This window comes from Podarcis liolepis, assembly GCF_965112155.1.
Source record: "Podarcis liolepis genome assembly, chromosome: Z".
Lineage (NCBI taxonomy): Eukaryota > Metazoa > Chordata > Lepidosauria > Squamata > Lacertidae > Podarcis > Podarcis liolepis.
In genome coordinates, this window is record NC_139570.1 from 5,355,275 (window position 1) to 5,376,170 (window position 20,896).

General features: G+C 43.8%; 2 protein-coding genes across 7 annotated transcripts in view; one reads left to right on the forward strand and one right to left on the reverse strand.

Moving 5' to 3' along the window:
* The first annotated feature begins 259 nt into the window (after positions 1-259).
* On the forward strand, positions 260-12,046 carry LOC310698803 (coagulation factor IX-like). Its single transcript, XM_083486492.1, has 8 exons — positions 260-410; positions 4,805-4,968; positions 5,914-5,938; positions 7,252-7,365; positions 7,954-8,082; positions 8,885-9,099; positions 10,339-10,453; positions 10,794-12,046. The coding sequence occupies exons 1-8, from the start codon at positions 344-346 to the stop codon at positions 11,342-11,344; spliced, it is 1,380 nt and encodes a 459-aa protein (XP_083342618.1). The 5' UTR covers positions 260-343; the 3' UTR covers positions 11,345-12,046.
* Positions 12,047-12,104: 58 nt separating this feature from the next.
* Positions 12,105-20,896, reverse strand: part of MCF2 (MCF.2 cell line derived transforming sequence) — a 76,682-nt gene continuing 67,890 nt past the window's right edge. For 5 of the 6 annotated variants that reach the window (XM_083486240.1, XM_083486238.1, XM_083486239.1 and 2 more), the window contains 2 exons: positions 17,963-18,063; positions 12,105-14,568 (listed from right to left, as the gene is read on the reverse strand). In XM_083486240.1, coding sequence (XP_083342366.1) covers positions 14,528-14,568; positions 17,963-18,063 — 142 coding nt within the window. In that variant the 3' untranslated portion in view covers positions 12,105-14,527. The remainder of the gene's footprint in view (positions 14,569-17,962; positions 18,064-20,896) is intronic. The other variant, XR_014521723.1, reaches the window with a different exon arrangement.

Here is a 20,896-nt window from a genome sequence, read left to right on the forward strand (position 1 = left end):
CCACCAGCCCTGCCCACCATTTGCATGTGGGCCTTGGAAAGTTACCTAGCAGAGAATCTGGTATTTGGCCTGATAAAAGATTCCCCAGCCCTGCTTTTCAGAGACCCTAGCCCTTTGTCTGTGAGGTTTTATGTCATGGCCATGCTGAAACTGGTGTTTCAATATAGGGGAAGCCATTTTAGAAACTTCCGGAGGTGTCCACCCAGGGACTTCCTTTTAGAAGATGACCTCAAAGCTGAGCCCAAAACAAAACAAATATGTACTTGCCCTTTGGACCCCTTAAACTGGTGGCTCCTAGTCCACAATACATTGTTAGCAAAGCAGATGCACTGCTTTTAAGAAAATGGCAAACAGCTTCTTCGTGCTGGCCATCTGTCTCCTGGGATGTCCCCTCCGTGGCGAATGTGCAGGTGGGTTCATTTTAAACAGAATGAGTCACTTGAAATGAGACCAGGGTCCAGGAGGCAGATATGCGATCAATAATTTACAAGGGAGGAGAAACATTTCACTCTTGTCAAATGTTTTTTATGTATAGGATCTTTTTCTTTTTTTTAATGTAGTTGCCAAAGGAATAACATCTGTTGACCCAACTTTGATTAATTTAAAGAACTGAGGGGTGGTGGTGGCTTCATATAGCCACATATATACACAGTTCACAGTGTAGTTAAATTAAGAAATGCAATATCTCGGTGCGCATTTTGACAGATACGATTTAGTGCCTGGCTACTGTTTTATGAGTAGCTTTGATTTGTCGATAATGTTAATGTGCTTTCATTTTTAAAAAAATGATACTTGCACTGTATATTTTTTTGATGTGTATTTATTAAAACATATAAATATTTATATACCACTATTCATTACAAAAATATCAGAGCTGTTTGCAATTGTACAAAAAGAAGCCTGCTACAAAAACCATGGGGGGGGGGGGAGTTGAAACCAGAAATCAGCAAACTGTCATAGAAAGATGTATTCCTAACTGCCTTCATAAACCTGTGACCAAAGAAAAATTTCAGGAGGCATTTAAACGTTGAAACAGAAGGTACCTGTTGAATCACTAGAGGCAGAGTATTCCACAGGACTCAGCTGATGACAAGGAAGGCTGATTTTCCTCTTCCCAAATGAGCCTCTCTTGAGACTCAGAGGACAACTGACTGCATTCCTGCAGACGATCTTGGTGATCAAGTTGGGATATAAGGGTTCAGGTAGTCGCTTAGGTACTTTACCTGTTCAGGGCTATTCAAATTATTAAAGGAACTTGAACGTGGCTCGGTAGTAGATGGGCAGCCAATGATAATGTTTTAACAATGGTGCCTCATGATATCCATCAGATGCCCTCTTCAGCAGTCTGGCCGCTGCCTTCTGCACCAGCTGGAGTCCTGGGTTCCGGCAGAAGAAAAAACAATTAATATAAATAGATTAAACAAGGAAGAAGAAATTGTGACAGTTCCAATTAACCAGAGGCTGCAGTGTTGTGTTTAGAGTGTTGGACTAACACCTGGGAGACCAGGGTTCAAATCTCCGATCAGCCGTGAAGCTCACCGGGTGACCTTGGAGTCAGTCACTCAATCTCAGCCTAGCCTAACTCAAAGGGTTGTTGTGCAGATAAAACAAGAGGGAGAACTATGTGTGCCTCCTTGGAGGAAAGGTGGAATGTAATAATAATAATAATAATAATAATAATAATAATAATAATAATAATAATAATAGTTAAAAAAAAACATTGCATAGACAAATAATGATGAATGAAAATAAATATAATTATTTCCACATTTGGCATATAAGCCTGAACAGATATTTAAAATGCAATTTGGGATATTTACAGGGCGTTCACCTTAAGAAATGAATATTATTTTGTGTGGTTATTTCAAATTTGGCAGCTGATTCAAACCTTGTTTATGGAATAGATTAGGAATACAGTAAAAAAAAAAATATATGCATAAAATGCACTTTGAAGCTTCCTTGAAGCCAGTGTGGTGTAGTGGTTAAGAGCGGTAGTCATGTAATCTGGGGAACCGGGTTCGTGTCTCCGCTCCTCCACATGCAGCTGCTGGGTGACCTTGGGCCAGTCACACTTCTCTGAAGTTTCTCAGCCCCACTCACCTCACAGAGTGTTTGTTGTGGGGGAGGAAGGGAAAGGAGAATGTTAGCCGCTTTGAGACTCCTGAAGGGGAGTGAAAGGCGGGATATCAAATCCAAACTCTTCTTCTTCTTCTTCTTTTTCTGCATTTTAGGATGTACATCCAGCTGCATACTTCAGGCACAATTCAGCCAGAGTTATACATGTTTAAGTCTTGTGGCTTTTGATGGATTTTGATGGGCAAGTTAAGCTCTTGCTTGAACTTGTCCTACTGAAATCAATGGTATGAATGACCACATAACTAGCTGTGTGGCTCATTCCTTAGCTTTGGCAAATAAGTCATAGGTCACTACTGGGAGTTTAATTATTACCTTAGTGAGAGCTGGGAATACAGGAGTTGAGGGAGCCTCCTTCAATAGGATTTCTGTATGGCCAACTGCCTTGGATTGTGATAGTTCTGTTTTTTATAGTTCATATCATGCTTATGATCTGTGCAACCATCCCCTCTGTTTCCGAAACAGGGTTGCCATATTTCAAAAAGTTGTTAAGCTTTTCTTGACAAAGTTCTTTGGTGGGTTTTGTTTTGGTTTTGGTTTTGTTTTGCCAAAGACGTTGTTGCGGGCTTTTTTGTGAAATCTCAACAACAACAGAAATGTGTTTTTATAGCTGCCACATGGCCAGATCTTCCTGGACATTTAAGCGTTTTCCGCCCAAATGCTGCTTTGGGGTGGAGGTGCTGAATACTGGCTATGTCTGGAAAATTCCGGACATATGGTAACCCTAAGAAGACAATGCAGCCAATTTGGAGGGGGGGCGGGGTGAGAGGGTCAGGTGTAGCATTTTTATCTACCCCATTTCAAGAAGGAAAACACTTCTCTCATAGATAAGCCTCAGGCCTGGATGGGGGCAAATGCAGCCCCCCGTGTCTCTCAATTCGGCCCTCAGATTCTTCCCCAGGCTCCACCGCTCACCAGCCTTGCACTTGAGTGTTTCTGCCTGGCTGGAATGTGTCCTTGGATTGCAATCATGCCTTTTGCTTGTCAGAGTAGATGGAGAAAGGAATGCAGTTGAATGCATCCCCCTTTAAAAAGGGAAATCACATATTTTGCTCCACCCACTTTTCCTCTGACTCCACCCACCACTTACATGTGGCCCCTGGAAAGTTGCCTATGAGGAATGCAGCCCCTGAGGCAAAAATATTTCTCCCCTCATGGAATGGATGTCACAGGTTTGCATTTTCAACACTCCCCGGTGTTGCAAACTCTCTGCAACCAGAAGGCCAACACTGAAGCGAAGTGGCTGCGCTAGAATCTCCCAGCCTGATGGAGTCGCTTTCTACTTGCAGAGCATTTTTGACACATAGGAGCAGTCTGAACTTGTACCTCCAGTCTGCATTCTGAACTAGGTTGGGCTGGTCTTCTTCCACCTCATTTTACTGCACTCAGCCTCAGTAATCCTTACAACACACCTGTAAGCTAGGCTAGCATTGTTGGTGTTGGCATCCATCTGTCTTGGGACACCTTCAGGGGTAAAGTCAAAACTGTTGAAGAGTTACAGTGCCTGCTGCAGTTATAGACACCAAAATGGGAGAGACATTTTTTATTGCAGTGGGGTGTCTGGTTTCACTGGTGCAGAGGAATCATGGTTTTTCGTCTCTCTGTGCCCTCCCAGCAGCCATTTCTCCTATGGTCATTGCTGTAGATGCACAACCTGACTGTCTGTCTCCAGGCACTGTGTCTGCAAGGGATTCCCACACGGTGGGGTTGATGTAGCCAGCCTTCATGTCATGTTTGCAAATATCTTTATGATGCAGAGTTGGTCTGCCAACAGGCCTGGTGCCTGAAGACAGCTCCCCATAGAGCTCTTCCTTGGGGATCCTTCCATCCTCCATTCTGTGTAGATGACCAAGCAAGCATAGATGTTGCTGAGACAAGAGTGTGAACATGCTGGGAATGTGGACACATATTGCCTGATACTTGTTTCTGCCATGTGATGCCCAAAATAATCCTGACACAGCACATATTGAAAGCATTGAGGCGTTTCTCCTAGCAGGTGTAAATTGCCCGTGACTATAAAGTGTGTGCTCACTGCACAAGCCTGGTAGACCTTCATCTTGGTATTGGTCATCACATTCTCCCATATCCTTTTGGAGCGGTAAGCCATTGCAGTGGCAAAGCGATGCCTTGCCACTTGTCTAGCTCAGGGTCCATTGAAAGGTTAGACAGGTAGACAAAATTGTCTACCACCTCAAGGGTGTGATCACCAATGCTGATACCTAGTGTGCTGGGAAGTGTCCTGACCCAAGAGGCTAGTCTTCATCAGGCTGATGGTGAGACCAAACTCGAGGCAGGCTTGGGCAAAACAGTTGATGAGTCTCTGGAAAACTTCCTCAGAGTACACCGTCAGAACAGCATCATCTGCAAACATCTCTGTCAGGATTTGAACCCAGGTCTTAGTTTAACACTCTACCCATGGCACCACACTGGCTGTAATAATGTCTTGCCTACATCCATCCAGGTGAATTTGTGGCTGTGGTGAGATTTGAGTGGTGAACCTCTTGGCTTTTTCTATTTACCAGCAAGTCTCAACCTCAAGAGCATCCAAGCATCCAAACAGCCATGGCTTTCAAAAGCCATCAGTTGTCCCAGGGACTCTGGGTAGTTATTATTCCAGTTAATTCTTTTGCTCATTTCGCTCTCTGACCTGTTGCTTCTTTGCAACTTGAAGTTTTTATAAACCAGGATGAGGCGAATGCCGTTTTGCCACGCTACAAAAGGTACAATTCTGGGCGGCTGGAAGAAATGGTTCAAGGAAACCTCGAGCGCGAGTGCCAGGAAGAAAGATGCAGCTATGAGGAAGCAAGAGAAGTATTTGAAAATGATGAGAAAACGGTGAGTTCCAGTTTTTAGAATGCGAGATCTAGAACTTCACCATGGGTGTGCAATTGAAAAAAGAACCTGCTATGCAATCTAGAGCTGTTTGCAAGGAGTCTTGTGAAATTCCCCATCCTACTGACAGGCAGATAATTTTTATTTCTTTCTGAGCGGGTTGAACTATTTAACTGAATTTCTCCCAACAGGAGGAGAAATTCTCCCATAGTTTGTTGCAAGTTAGAAAGAGCAGCCCTTCCCAAAATGTGTGTGAGAGAGAAAGGTTCCACTAGTGTGATCTCACTGAGTTCAATGGGGCTTTTTAGCAGGTAAGTATGTACAGCAGCCTTAGTGTTCTTTACCAAACCTCTTTAGTAAATCCCAGTGAACTCTATGATTCTGTGCCAAGGTATCCAAATTCTGTACTTATAAAATTTTGTGGCCTACAGACAAAGTAGATGCATGTGAGTCCCCTTATTTTGCACATTCTGCCACTTTTACTTTTTTGCATAATTATTATTTTGCTGGGATAGGGAGTGAGAAGGGCTTGAGCCCTTCATTGGCTTCTGAAAAGCATATTTAGCTGCCAGTTTAGCTTTTGCACTTATGGTAGGCACAACACCTCAGACTTTAAAGTATGCCTTAGTTTGGCAGCAATGAGGACTAGAATCCTGGTTTTCTTTTGAAATGAAAATAGAAGCTGACTTCCACAGCAAAAAACATAAGATGTGGGTTCTCTGTGAATGTACTATCCTGATTATTTCCGACTGTAGATGATTAGAAGGAGTTTGTTATGTACTCAGTCATGGGTTAAAGGCATTGACATCACCCTTGCGCATGATTTGAACCCACAAATCGGTGCTGGGTCTGGATCATTATACAAATGTTACATAGATGGCTTATATGTGTTACTTGCTTTCCTGCTTTCATTTTCATTTGAATTCAGCTTTACCATATTTCTTGCAGATGGAATTCTGGAAGGTATACCTTGGTAAGTAGGCTTTTTAAAAAAAAAATGACACTTCAATTGCATTGCAGTACTTTATTCTCAAAATGAAACAGTTGCATTCCAAGTGGAATCATGGAAAGGGCCAGTAAATGGAAGATGATTGACTCCTGAGTTTTAGGGCACTCTGTGTGTGGTGTGTGTGTGTGTGTGGGTGTGTGTGTGTGTGTGTGTGTGTGTGTGTGCAGGGCCTTGCAGAGCCAGGCAGAGGCCCGGGCCAGGTAGATAAGTTGCCCCCCCCCCTTTCACCCTGGGGATAAATGAAGTCTTATAAATAAGTATATAAATACGCTGACCGAGGCCCCCTTTGGAATTGGAGACCCGGGCCAAGTGGCCTATATGCCCCCCCCCCCCGTCTGGACCTAGGTGTGTGTTCGCTTTTAACATACTGCTGTACAGTTGCATGCATAAGTTCTGTCGCTAACATTCTGGAATGCAGAAGAGCAGAACCCGAAAGAAACCAGCATAGTGGGAAAAACAATAGAAGAAAACTGGGGGAATCCATTAATTCCTACCTGTAAGATGTTAATTTCCCATCTCTCTCTCCCACCCCCTCCCCTTTTATGGCTCATTGGTAGAGTCCATGCCAAAGTTTCCTTGTTCAGTCCATGACATCTGCAGGTGGGTCTGAAACTCTAGAGAGCAACTGCAAGGCAGGGTGGACAGCACCGAGCTAAATAGACCCATGATCTGGCTTTGTAGAAAATAGCTTCCTGGATCTACTGCTGTATTTGGATTGGGATAATAATCCTTGATACTGGATTATTGCAGCAATGCACTTTATGTGGGGCTGTGTTGGGACCGGTGTGGAACCTCCAGCTGGTGAAGAATGCAGTGGCAAGACTGCTGATAGGGGCAGGCAGCCTTGCAAAAATATTTGTACTGACTGCCCATAGGTTCCTAGACTAGGTTCAAGGCTCTTATGCTGGTCTACAAGCCTTCAACAACCTGGCCTTCCTCTCCCAGCTTCATCTCTGAAATAATGTAGAGAAGCCTTGCATGTTACAGAGGCCTCACTAGCTTCAAATTAGTAGAGACACACTAATGGTCCCTCTTGCTGGCAGCTTTTAGGAGCTACAGGTGAAGGCTAAGTGCAAGGTGGGGACTGAAGGTGGATAAATGTCCCCAGAAGAAGAAGCACAATTTGCCCCCCCCCCCGAGATACTACCCCTACCCTAACACCCCTTCCACCCTGTCTTTTTTGCTTATGTTCTAAAGTACATGATAAAGATGGGTAAATAGCAATGTAACTGTTGGATAATGCAAGTTCCTATTACATTTCCTTCTTCTTTTCCAAGATGGAAACCAGTGTGACTCAAACCCCTGTTTGAACGGAGGTCGGTGTGAAGATGATATCAGTAACTACATATGCTGGTGTCTGGGTGGTTATGAAGGAAGGAACTGTGAATTAGGTATGTTAAGTGGGAGTCTGTCTCTGTTGCACAATGCCATAAATCAAGAGGGTGTTAAGCAACCGACCATTGCCGAATATGGTAGTGTGTCAAAGGCCCTATCTGCACTGCATTTTTAAAGCTGTACGGCACCACTTTAAGCAGCCAGGGCTACCCCCAAAGAATTCTGGGAGCTGTAGTCTGTTAAGGGTGCTGAGAGTTGTTGGGAAACCCCTTCAAAGCTACAGTTGTCAGAGTGGTTTAACAATCAAAACCTCTTCCCAGAGAGCTGTGAAGGGATGGAGGAGGACTTTGGGGACAAGCTTTGAGGGGAGGGGTCGGGGTCTTTTGGGCAAGGCATAAAAGGGGTTGTGGTTGGCAATGGGGTGAGATGTTTGGTGGGGTTGGCGAGCAACATGAGCAGCAATGGCAGGCCCTAGTAGAAACATAAATGCTGAAGTCATTTTGTAAGTTTTCTTGTGAGAACCATCCCTTAATGTTGATCAGTGATGGGGCTTCTTCATTGTCTCCATGTTCTCCACCCTCCACAGCCCTCTTCTGCTCTTAACCCATGATTAAATTTGATTCCCTTTACCCCATTGCAATCAGATGCTACTTGCTCCACAAAGAATGGAGGTTGCAAACAGTTTTGTAAGAATGGCCCAGGAGGGAAAGCATCCTGTTCCTGTGCTGCTGGCTATAGGCTTCAGGATGATCAGAGGAGCTGTGAGCCAACAGGTAAGTCTCCTTTTTGTTACAGCTTTATTAAAGTTTTGAGCTGTAAATCCCCCACACACTCTACATATTTAGTATTTCAGGCCTCTGTTCCTGTCATGGACACATGTTCCACCAAAATAAAAAAAAATGCACATTCCTTCTATTTGATGTATTTAAGATTGGGTGGAATGGGTGCTGTCCAATAAGTGCTTGCTATCTTCACACTAGAGCATACACTCATCTGTTTCATCACCTCTAGTGGGCTGTGGCTGTTCTGTTTTAAAACCTGTAAGGCATAAACTAGATTTGTCCCACCAACCTTCCCATTTGACCCACAAGGCCATTTTGGCCAAGCTACACCCACCTACCTTTCCTGTGGGATAGGGCAGCGTTAGGCAAGAAAATCTTTGCAGGCACTGTGTTCCCCAAGCACAGGACATGCAAAGCCCCTTGTGGAGTGTGGGGAGGCGGAATCTCCATAGGGCTGCAAGCCTCTTCCTCCAAAACAGTCCTTCCAATACTTGGCCTAGCCTCCAGTTCCGAGTCCCAGTTCCTGGCTTCCATATGGCTACCATATGGTTCTCCTCCAGCGTCCAACCACTAGAGCACATCTGATTGGGGAAGGCTGCTTGATGGAAAAGGCTGCTCAAAGAAACCTTTGCCCTGAGCTGCCGGAAGTAACTAATTCTTGCCTACCAAGTACAGTGTCAAAACCAGTAAGTCATTACTAAGCAAGAGGCATTTGTCTGCAATGCTGTTGTGGGCCAGAGTCCCCTCTGTCAGATGCAGGGGTGTTGTCTTCTTCTTATTTTGTTTCCCCCAGTGCCCTTCCCATGCGGAAAGGTCACAGCTCAAGAGGCAGTAAAGAAGCTCACCCGCTCAATGCCAAATACATTTGACGACTGGTTGCTCACCAACACTACGGATGACCTTGAGGAGGAGTCAGGAGACAATGCCACCCAGGTTGTTTCCAAAATAGGAGCCAGAATTCGAGTGGTTGGTGGCATGGACAGCAAGAAAGGGGAGATTCCTTGGCAGGTACTGTAGTTGTCATGGCTGCTTTGTCATCTGGGGGTGCCTAACCTTGCAACTTCTTGTTCGCCATCAGGAAATTATGTAATACTTTATTCCTCTAAGGCAGCAGTAGCCAGTCTGGTTTCTTCTAGATGTTGCTGTGCTGCAACTCCCATCATCCCTCACCATTGGAATGCTTCCTTGGGGCTGATGGGAATTGTAGTCCACCAACATCTGGAGGGCACCATGTTGGCCATCCCTGCTGTAATGAACACTGGGCTTTAACTAATGTAGGAGGAGGGAAGCAATTCCTATAGCTAACCTTTCTCACTCTGAAACAAACCTGTCACCCACTCAGAACAGCTGAAATCAAGGAAAAGTTACTCATCAAATTTACAAACTCATTCCTTTTCTCTGTTCCACTCCTTGGTTTAGGGCCACAGTAAGATGGATTAGTCCTTGAGGTGACACAAAGCTCTTTGTTATATTTAAGATGACAGCAAGTGTCTGAAATTCAATTACTGTTGACATTTGCAAGGGAGAAAGGACAATTCCAGACACATTTTGTGAATGTCCCCAAGTCACATGAAGTCAGATAATGGCCTGTGAGCAAGGGACTGCCCACCTCTGAACTAGAAGCAGATGTTTCTTGGAGAGACTAGATATTATATGGACGATGTACAAAATGCTGTTCAGATGTGCACATTCCACAAGTCCTTTTTGAGAGTGTGCGTATTTGCCAGGCAATGTGTATCCTTCTCATGGGCACATTCTCCATGAGGCATAGTGAATGTGTAGAACAGCTGGTTGATATGCACATCAACCACCCAACTCACATGATTCCTAAAATACATTGAACTGTAGGTATTTTCCCTTCCGCAGGGTACCAGCGATCACATCCTGCTAACTATCAAGAGAGGCAAGCATCTCTCTGTGTTCAGGGGCACTCACACAATGTAGCTATGGTCAAAATCACTTCTGCATGTAAAATTCCCATAGCCTTTATGGATTGAACCAATGATATTCTGTTCCCCAGGGTGCCCAAACCATAGCACATATGTCCCAGTAACGTAGACAACAGACATGCTTTCACACTGAAGTGCTGTACACACAGTTCTGCAAGCCCCCTCCTCATAGTCTTGTTCTTTGCTATCAGGCAACCTTCACCTTCCCTTTGAAAATGAGTCTTGCCCAAAGTTGAGTGGGTCTCCAGGCTGGTTATATAAATTTCCCATGGTCTAGTCCAGCCTTCTCTGCATGCAGGTTTATATCCTCAACGAAGAGCAGAAAGGATTCTGTGGAGGCTCAATCGTCAATGAAAGATGGATCGTCACTGCAGCCCACTGCCTTGAGTATGTGCCTCACACTGTTGTGGCAGGTAAGTCACGGAGTAATGTTTGTGTGAGTGCTGTGTTCCTCCTTGCCACATTTTTGCCAGAGCAGGGACGGGGAACCTCAGGGGTATTTACAGAAACAAGGAGGTAGGAAGAGAACAATCCAAGCTGAGTCCAGGTTTTTGGTCTGGAAAATACCTGTGGTTCCTCCCACCGTTCCTCTGCGTCCAACTAGCCCGTGACATCAAACATGATGGCAAGCAGATGGGGGGAGCTGGCTAAGGTTGGGGGGCAGTGCCCCTATGTGCTCTAATGGATCAGCCCCCTCTTCCATTATTATTATTACTATTATTACTTTAAAAGGATGCTTTGGCTCTTTATCAGGTGAGCATAACGTCAACATCGATGACGGTACTGAACAGCGTCGCCGGGTGATCAGAACGGTCCCCCACCCAACCTACAACGCTAGCAACAAGTACCACAATGACATTGCCCTTCTTGAGCTGGACTTGCCGCTGGAGTTCAACCAGTATGCCGTTCCCATTTGCATCGCGGACAAAGAGTTCACAAACAGCCTGCTCAAGCACAGCGTCGGCACTGTGAGTGGCTGGGGGAAGCTGGCGTTCCAAGGAAGGCTGGCTAGCATCCTACAGGTTCTCAAAGTGAAATACATTGACCGGCCAACCTGCCTAAGGAGCACCAGGTACCCCATCTTGCCCAACATGTTCTGTGCTGGCTACTCAGATGAAGAGAAGGATACATGCCAAGGGGACAGCGGGGGCCCTTACACCGCAGACATTGAAGGCACCTGGTTCTTAACAGGGATAACCAGCTGGGGGGAGGAGTGTGCGAAAAAGGGCAAATATGGCGTCTACACCAGAGTTTCAAAATACATTAAGTGGATAAAAGACATGACGAGTTTGAATGCAAATTAACCCAGAGTTGTGATAGGGGGAGAAGTTTTGAAAATCCTTTTAGATTTGCATTTCTCCAAATTTTCCAAAGCAGTTATCTCCAGCCCAAAGTACCTGGGGTAATATATGCACGGAAATGGCAAATATATTATTCAAGAAAATAACATTTAAAAAAACAAGAGCATTTGGTGAAATCAGCATTAAAATGCTGGTGGATTTTCATAAGGAATCCCTGCCCCCAAAGAGACTGCAAATTGGAGGTGTGGAAAACTTTATTTTAAGATTGGGAATAAATGAGAAACAGGGAGAAATTGAAAATGACGGATTTGCCCATCCTTGCCGAAATGTATTCCAAAGAAACATATGATTGGAGGAAGGGGGCAACACATATAACCCCCCTCCTAAGCCATTTTAAAAAAAAAAATAGTTTCACAAAATTAAACGCAACTGAGCAAACACCTTTTAGAAAAGTGTTTACAAAGGAATTGCTACCTAGAGGTAGTGTTGGGCAATGGGTAGAATATTTGGCTTGGATTACTAAAACTAATGTTAATTATCACAGCTGCGGGAATTTCAAACAAGCCACATCCCTACCTGTGGTGTTTAAGAGTAAAACACGAGATTTTAAATGTATTGTGGAAAATTAGCACAGCGGGTGCATTAGAATGCAATCAGCATTCAGTGTGTTTATTATGAAACTGCAAATAAAATACAATGTAAAAAGCTCCTCTGTTGTTAATTCAAGCAGCATAAAACTCCACACAAAATGAAAATGTCTCATATATATATATATTTTATTTAACAATGTTTATAATTCTTTTTAAATATAGATTTAACACATTTTTACAAGTACATTTACAGTATAATTTCTAGGCAGGGCAGAAACCCTTCTGGTTTAGTTTTGATATACATTTTACAGCTCAAGTGGTAAACCTGGCTACTCTTAAGGTGTCGTCAAAGATTTGTGCAAATTTTTCCAAAGTCCTAAGAGTACAATCCTATATGTGTCTACTCAGAAATAAGCCCAGCGGATCTTATTCCCAGGTCAGTGGGTGCAGGTTGTAGCTTAAGACTGTACATTCAGGCTTGCGGAACTAGCCAGCTTCATAAATAAAATAGTGCACACTTCAGAACTAGAAAGACACAATTAAAAGGCCAAGGTGTGTATTTAGGTGTGGAGGTTTGGGGGGTTTTTTTTGAAAAATGATCTCCACAGCATGACTGGCTTCTATATGGCAGTAATCTACGGTAAAGAGTAAAGAAGAAAGGAACCCATTTTATATCTAACTAGTAACTAATGTAACTTTGGATGGTGCTTTATAGAATATCTGTTAAAACGGTCCATTTGGAATCCTCACAAGGGGCCCGCATATTATAGGATCCTGCCATTCATTCTACAGTGTCGTTTTCTTGCAGAGTGGTGAACAAGCCAACAAATGGCACTGAACAGAACAACAGAATTGTAGAGTCAGAAGGAACCCAAACCACCACCTAGCCCAGTGTTTCCCAAACTTGGGTCTCTAGCTGTTTCTCCCCCACCCCCAATCGTCCCTGACCACTGGTCCTGCTAGCCACGGATGATAGGAGTTGTAGTCTAAAAACAGCTGGAGACACAAGTTTGAAAAATACTGATCTAGTCCAACTGCCTGCAATGCAGGAAGTGCAGCTAAAGAATCCTTGAAAGATGGCCATCTAGCCTCTGTTAAAAAAACTCCAGTGAAGGAGACTCAGCCACCTAATATATCACACAGTAAGTATTAGCATTAGAGGTGACTATGAAATGGGTGGTTGGAGGAGAGAAACTATCCCCGCCCCCAATACACACATTACCAGTGTTTTTCGAACTTATGTCCCCAGCTGTTGTTGGACTACAACACCCATCATTCCTAGCTAGCACGACCAGTAATCAGGGATGATGGGAGTTGTAATCCAACAATGGCTGGGGACCCAAGTTTGAGAAACACAGCATGATTAGGCTGATGAAATGTGTGCTAATGCACTGTGGCAGTACAAGCTTGGAATCTGTGGTTCAGAAAGCCAAGTCTGATTTTTTAAAAAAATGTGTTTCTCCCCTTCACATTGTGGTACGTAAGAAATAATAATAACTGCAGCTTACTGAGACTGTATCAGTTCTCGTTTGCAAGCATGCAAACAAACACCTGTCTTGAGCCGTTGTGAGTAGTGAGGTCACAACACCTACCCTGTGTTTATTGTTCCCATATGAAATTTGAATTACACACATTACGTAGAACTACCTGTATGGACACATGAATGCTAAGGGCAGAGATAGAACAAAGAAGCACAACAGGAAATAAATTATGTAAACTTCATTTTAAAAAGAATGAAAGAGAGGGGACATACTCTCTCTCCTCCATTCCAGCATCACGTCATTCTCAATAACAATGCTGAAGAGTACAGTCTTAGCACAAAGAAAAACATTGCTTTTTTAGTGCAAACAGGGACACTGAACTCAGTTATGGCACGTGTGTTCCCCAAAAAATCACAATGTAAACTTGGACACTTATTAGATCACCCAGGAACTCCAGGGAACCCAATGGGAGTTTTGACAATCTTGAGTTGTCAAATATGATCTTGAACCACGTCCTACAGATACCCTGGGCTCTGGATCAAAACCTTAGTGCAAAAGGAGACTCCACTCCTTCGCAAAAGTATTGCATCATCCGGCCTGAAAGATGGTCATATGTTGTTGAGATATATTCATGCCTGTTCCAGAGGGGCAACAACCAATGAACTAGAAAACAGCTTATTGTGACTATGTGGTCTAGACCCAACTGAACATAGGAAAGTGCAGCCAACCGCAGTGACGTGTGGTTGGGAAACACACCTTCAAGAGGAAGCATCAGGCATCTTAATAAAGGCAAAAGAAACCACCCAATTAGTTATTAAATGTAGTTCAATGGATGCCATGGAGAGGACAGAGAAAGTCCACTTCATGTGAAAACAAAATGGTACCCTATTTTCCATTGGTGGAAGGAGGTGGGAATTAAATATGCCAAAAAAACAAAAATGACTTCTACTGATGGCCATGGGGAATGTCGATGGAGCTGTGATGTGCTGCAAATGTTGATGGATGACAGATAGAGGTGGATCTCCAGCCATGGGTAAGTCCTCCCTCTTGAACAACCACTTCAAATCGCCACTGCAGCATTCAAACATGACATGATATGAGTTCTCCCTTTAAATTCAGGGGGAGCTTAGCTTTCTCGTCTTATACACGGCAGCGTCTATAAAGCAACAAAGAGCAACATTAGCATTAGGAGGAGCGTATTCCAATAATACATAGGTTCTCACAACCATGCAGCTTATAACTCCTCCATTCCCGAAAGCACAAGGCAGCGTAGGACACTTATGGAAAGGAAGAAGCTGGCCAGAGGCAGGCTGCCTTCTGTTCCGAAAGCCAGCAAGAACGAACAAATAAGAGAAAACTCAGTTCAACAACTCTGCATTCCACGGACAAGTCACAAATCATTAAGGCTACATAGACACGCAACTTAAAGTGCATAAAGAGTGCAATCCAGTGCATTTAAATAGCTTTGCAATTTGACTGGTTGAGGTTCTGCTACAATTTCTTTCCCCGAACACTCCTCCACCCAGCCCCTTGATAATTGCAAAATGTTATCCAGCACACTTGTGAAAAGTGGAAATAAACCCATAGTTGTCTCCAGCTGCTCAGGACAGACCCAGCGCAATTAATGGACCTACATTCATCATGTCCATTCATTTCAATGGGGCTACACTGAGTAGAACTGGTGTTGGGTGCAACCCCTCCCCTAACCCAATTCCAAACCACCAAACACCAGCTAAAAGGCAAGTTCACTTTGTTAACGCAAAGCTATTGGCCAAGATCCTCCCGATAAACAAAACTCTTATCAGAGATTTAATAAACTGGCACCAAACTGGCCTATTAACAGCTGTCAGTTCTCAGAGGGAACAGACCCAATATTCCCACTGAGATGCCATCAAGCTGGTCATACTTTCTTTCTTAGGTGCCTTGAACTCTGGACATATCTTACAATGTATTTGTCAAGGTTACAGCCCTAGGCCCTGGTTTACAAATTGCAGCCCATCAAGTGTTAGCTCAACTTTTTTTCTTTTGGCGATTCTAGGCAAGATTAGGCAATCTGCAGCATTTGTGCATTCTTTGGCATAAAAGATAATAAGGTGGGATTCATTTCGAACCATGACCATTTAAGTGAGAACTATGAGATGCCAGGCCACAAAGACATGGAAGCATGGAATTAATGCAGCGTGCAAAAATTCATTTGAAAGCAGAATAGACCAGGAAGTTTGGGGGGGGGGGAGAGATCTCTTATTAAAAGTGCTACTTCTTGGTTGAATATGATATAAAGGATGGAGTATAAAGCACGTGGACATGAGAGACTGCTTTACAGTAGGTAAGGAACCAGCCACATTTTGGCCAGCAGAACAAGCCATTTGCTTTTTCTTTTCCTCAAGGAGCTTAAGGTGCTGTGTGTGCTTCCCCCTCTCCCCATTCTATGCTTACAACAACCCTGGAAGGTAGGCTAGGGGGCCACCCAGTGAGCTTCATGGCTGAGTGGGGATTTAAACCCTGGCCTCCAAGGTCCCAGTGTGATACTCTTACCATGACACACCAGGCTAGCTTACTGTGTCTACTATGAGCCAACTGAGCCCACTTTATTCTTCCCTGCTTAGAGCTGTATCCAAACCAATTGTTATGGCTTGTTTCACTCCAAACAAAGCATTTAGATCAGTGTTTCCTCAAACTTGGGTCTCCAGCTGTTGTTGGACTACAACTCCTTTCATCCCTAGCTAGCAGGACCAGTAGTCAGGGATGATGGGAGTCCAATGACAGCTGGAGACCTAAGTTTGAAAAACACTGGTTTAGATAAACCAAGGTTTGCTCTTGCCTCACCAATCCTACTTTGCATGAGCGAATGGAATCATGGTTCTTTGGTTCAGGTGTAATGGCAAGCCAGCAATTGTGTCTTGTTTTCCCCACATGCTAGTGGGGAAGAGTGGAGCTGGTAAGATTTGCTTGTGCATGGTAAACTGTGGGTTATGGCTTACTTTGATGTCTAGACACTGCCCATATATCTATATAACCAGCATTGCCTGCTCTGACAGGCTCCCTATGGTCTCAGGCAGAAGTCTTTCATATTACATATTACCTAATCCTTTAAAGAGGAGATCCAGGAATTTAACTTGAAGGTAGGAAAATCTCAGATAGAGAAGTCTTAGGTGGATTGGTTTGGATTCAAGGCTATACCATAGTTTATCATTACAAGAATGAGCTGCAGTGAACCTTGCAAATCTCTTTCCTCTGTCTGCCCTCAACCCCAGGATAGCAACAAGGTGAAGTTTGGAAACTTTTTCTTCCATTTTAGATTTAAAAAAAAAGATTTGACCATGTCATCTACATGCAGACAAACAGTGATTAATCCTAATTATGGGTTAGTTGAAACTAGTCAACTTCAAACCATGGTTTATGAAGCTGGCTCGTTTCGACTAACTATAATTAAGATAAACACAGTTTAGGATTTGTGTGAACCACTAAACAGTGGTTAATTTAAAATCACTTTGGATCTCCTCTTCCTCAGGGTCATGCTGGAAGTGAGGGGAAGTGCTTGTTCTCCTAATGCTAAACAATTGTTTAGGTTTACGTCCTAATACAACCATTATCTCCTGGCTTTTATCTGCACTTTATCCTCTCCCAGTGTAAAAAACAATAAATTGACAAATGAACCCTTGTTTCAAAAGAGACAGTGTGCCCAGTGACAACAAAAGGCCCTGAATTGTAAGAGGAAAAGAACTGGGGAGTAAACAAAAGGTATCCCATTAGAAACAAAGGTTCTGGACAAGAGGTGAAGGATTTCAGGTACGCCTCTCTGTTGAATGCCACTCCCTTTCCGAGACCCACAGGTCTCTGCCTCCACCCATCCTCTGTCACTTGATATTAATATTAGCACTGGATCAAATATATTTTTTCTACTCAGAAAGAAGAAAATAACCTACAATTAACTGAGTGCAGAGGAATGTGTGGCCATTACTGGAGCATGGATGAAAAGTCCAGCCTTTCTACGTAGAATCAGGTTTTTGCACAGAATCTTAGCTGAATGTATTAGCTGTCATTTTGAATGAGCCAGCATGTTCCTAGTCCTTATTATTTGCAGAGGAAAATGTGTGTGTGCAGGTTCTGCACACTAGAGGGCTTGAACAGGCCTCTCACGAACCAGGGAACAAGTGTGTCCTGGTGGTTAGTTAAGTGATTACATGTTCACCTGGATTAGATGTTAAGTCTCCTGCCTTTAGCACTTATTACCATTATTATTATTAATTATTATTATTATTATTAGGCAGTTCCATATTTGCAAGAAGTAAAATCAAAGTAAGCAAATGAAAAGGAGAGGGGAAAGATTGTATCATACTACTGATAACTTTTTGAAGCAATTCAGATAATTGATTTTTCTCCCCTGCTCAGCGTAATTCAAAAAAACTGTGGCGAAAGCCAGGATTTCCTCTAAGCAAGCAGCCAATGCAAAGCAGCCAGTGCCTCCAAACTCCTGCAGATTCCAGTTCCAAAATAGTTCAGAGTGAGATACATATATATATAAATATATGCTCATCATCACAGGATACCTGCATCTCGGGCATGGCGAACACGACAGTCCCCGAGAATGATTTGCAAACTATTGATGGGCACCCAACCTTCTTTTCTTCGGTTGAGGTTTTTGACCAGCCTTTTAAGATGATAAAAGAAAAGAAAAAATATGCATTAGAAAGGTGTACAAGAAAACCAATGTTTGCATATCTATACACAGAATGCAGGATGACCAATCTAAAGCACAGTTTTATGGCACCTTAAAGGCTAACTCATTATTATGGCATAAGCTTTCGTGGATTTACATTCTTAGGCTCATGAAAGACAAGGCAACCAATGGCTATGAGCCATGATGGGGTTGTGCTACCACCAGTGTTAGACGAAGTGTGCCTCCAAATGCCAGTTACCACAGTGCACAAGTGGGGAGAAGACCAAGGTACTCATGTCCTCCTTGCTGACTTCTTATTCGGGCACCTGGTTGGCCACTGTGAGGTCAGGAAGCTGGCTCAGATGGGCCTTTGGCCTTGCTCTTCTTATGTTCATAAGACTAGAGCCCAGATCCATAAGGCAAGGGCCATAGCTCAATGGTAGAGAACTTGGAGGGCATGCAAAAGATCCCAGGTTCACTCCTCGGTATCTCCAGGTAATGCTGGAAATTTGGGGGAGACAACATTGAGCTCTAGGTCCAACTCAGTTTCCTATGGAGTGGGATATCATTGCCAAGTGAATGAATGCACAAGGAGGTGGGTGGGGTACGTAAAGCACAGAGTTAAATGTCAACAGCATGTTACAGTCTGCGGCAACCCAGTTAGAGCCATCAGGTGTCAAGGAGATAAAGAACTACACAACTTTTAGAAGACATCTGAAAGCAGCCCTGTACAGTGGATGCTCAGGTTGCAAACATGATCAGTGCGGGAAGTACGTTCGCAACCCGCAGCGCCGCGTGTGCGCATGCGCGGGTTGTGGTTCGGGGCTTCTGTGCATTTGCAAAGAGTGATTTAGCGCTTCAGCACCAAAACCTGGAAGCAACCAGTTCTGGTACTTCCAGGTTCGGCGCAGTGCGCAACCCGAAATTGCACAACCCGAAGCATCTGTAACCCGAGGTATGACTGTATTGGGAAGTTCTTAATGTTTGACATTTTATTACTATTTTTAATACGTGCTGGAAGCTGCCCAGAGTGGCTGGGGAAGTGTGCAGAGTGTTGACAATAACTGGTGAAAGAACAATAATCTTTCAGCACTGCTGAGTAGTTTAACGATGGTAGTGAAATAGGAAGCTGTTCTCTCTATTCAAAGCCACTTAAGCTGAAATTATATTGCCATTTTCATCACCAATGCTAAGTTTAGTTGCTGAAGGTTTGCTTAGCACAGCATTGAGCTGGTTGAATTCTCACAGGCTGTGCTTTTGAATTCTATTCCTATTTAACTCCAGTCTCTCATCTATCTATCTACCTACTATCTACGTATGTATGATATGTGTGTGTGTATTGTGAGTAAATTCACCCAACCTCTTGCACTTGGAACTGGGTAATGGGACACAGCTGTGGGCAGCCTGAGGAAGGACCCTCTGCCCTGTGTGGATTTTCGTAATATTTTGTCCAGGTTTTTTGTTGCTGCTTCAATTTCCTGTACACAAGAAATTGTGTACAGGAAGATATTTTAAATATAGGAATTAAACAACCAAATAATCAATCAAAGTATGTATTTGGCAAATGAGGAGCACACCATGAAGCGGCCTGTAGTCTAATAAAGCTAATTAAATTTGTTAGTCTCAAAAACAATTACCGTATTTTTTGCTCTATAGGACTCACTTTTTCCCTCCTAAAAAGTAAGGGGAAATGTGTGTGTGCCTTATGGAGCGAATGCAGGCTGTGCAGCTATCCCAGAAGCCACAGCAGCAAGAGGGATTGCTGCTTTCACTGCGCAGCGATCTCTCTTGCTGTTCTGGCTTCTGAGATTCAGAATATTTTTTTTCTTGTTTTCCTCCTCCAAAAACTAGGTGCGCCTTGTGGTCTGGTGCGTCTTACAGAGTGAAAAATATGGTAGTTTCTTTAAAAAATAACATTTGTTAGTTGTGGCTGGCACCCATTGGGATTGGTATGGTGTAAGGCTGGAGTCCAGCGGCAGGTGGTGCCAGAGCCAAGGACTGTCTGAGCCAACTAATTCTGGTTTTGTCCCCATCACTTTCTCTGCTGAGTTCTAAAGGGGCAACACTGAGACTCAACAGGGAGAAGCTGAATAGCCATGCCATCCCTGAGCTGGTTGTAAGCAGCAAAGAAGGCCGGGGGGAGGCTGGCTGAGGGCAGGCCGAGGTTGGTGGGGCTGTGCCCCATTTGCCACAGTGGACGAGCCTTTCCTGTTTGTTAGTCTTTAAAGGGCCACGAGACTCCTTGTTGGTTTTGCAGCAACACAGGCTGACATGGCTACACCTCTGAAAGAAGTACCTACATATTACCAGATTCAAGAGATTAAAGCTCCCTCTTCATTTCTCATTGTTTGTGTGTTGAAGCTATTTCTATACTGCCTTTCATGTAAGAATCACAAAGCAGTGTACCAAAGTTCAATGAAATCACACCGAAACGAAACTCCAGAATAAATAAAACAGCAGCCAACATAAAGCCAAAACAAACACACTGGGCTGTGTCTGGCATTCTCTGTCTGCTATTGGGGAGTGAGTTTCAGTGCTGGTATCGCAGAGGAATCCAGTGTGGCAGCTGCACGAGGTGCACTCATTGCACCACAGATCGTGTGATCTATTTTGCAACAAAGTTATCGGAAATGTGCTTGTGTGTTCTCTTGGGCAACATTCCACTGGGACAAAACATTTTGCCAGCGGAACAAAGTTACAGCTGAGTGAATTTAACTCAGTGCTGCATTTGTTGTTGTTTAGTCGTGTCCGACTCTTCGTGACCCCCTGGACCAGAGCACGCCAGGCCCTCCTGTCTTCCACTGCCTCCTGCAGTTTGGTCAAA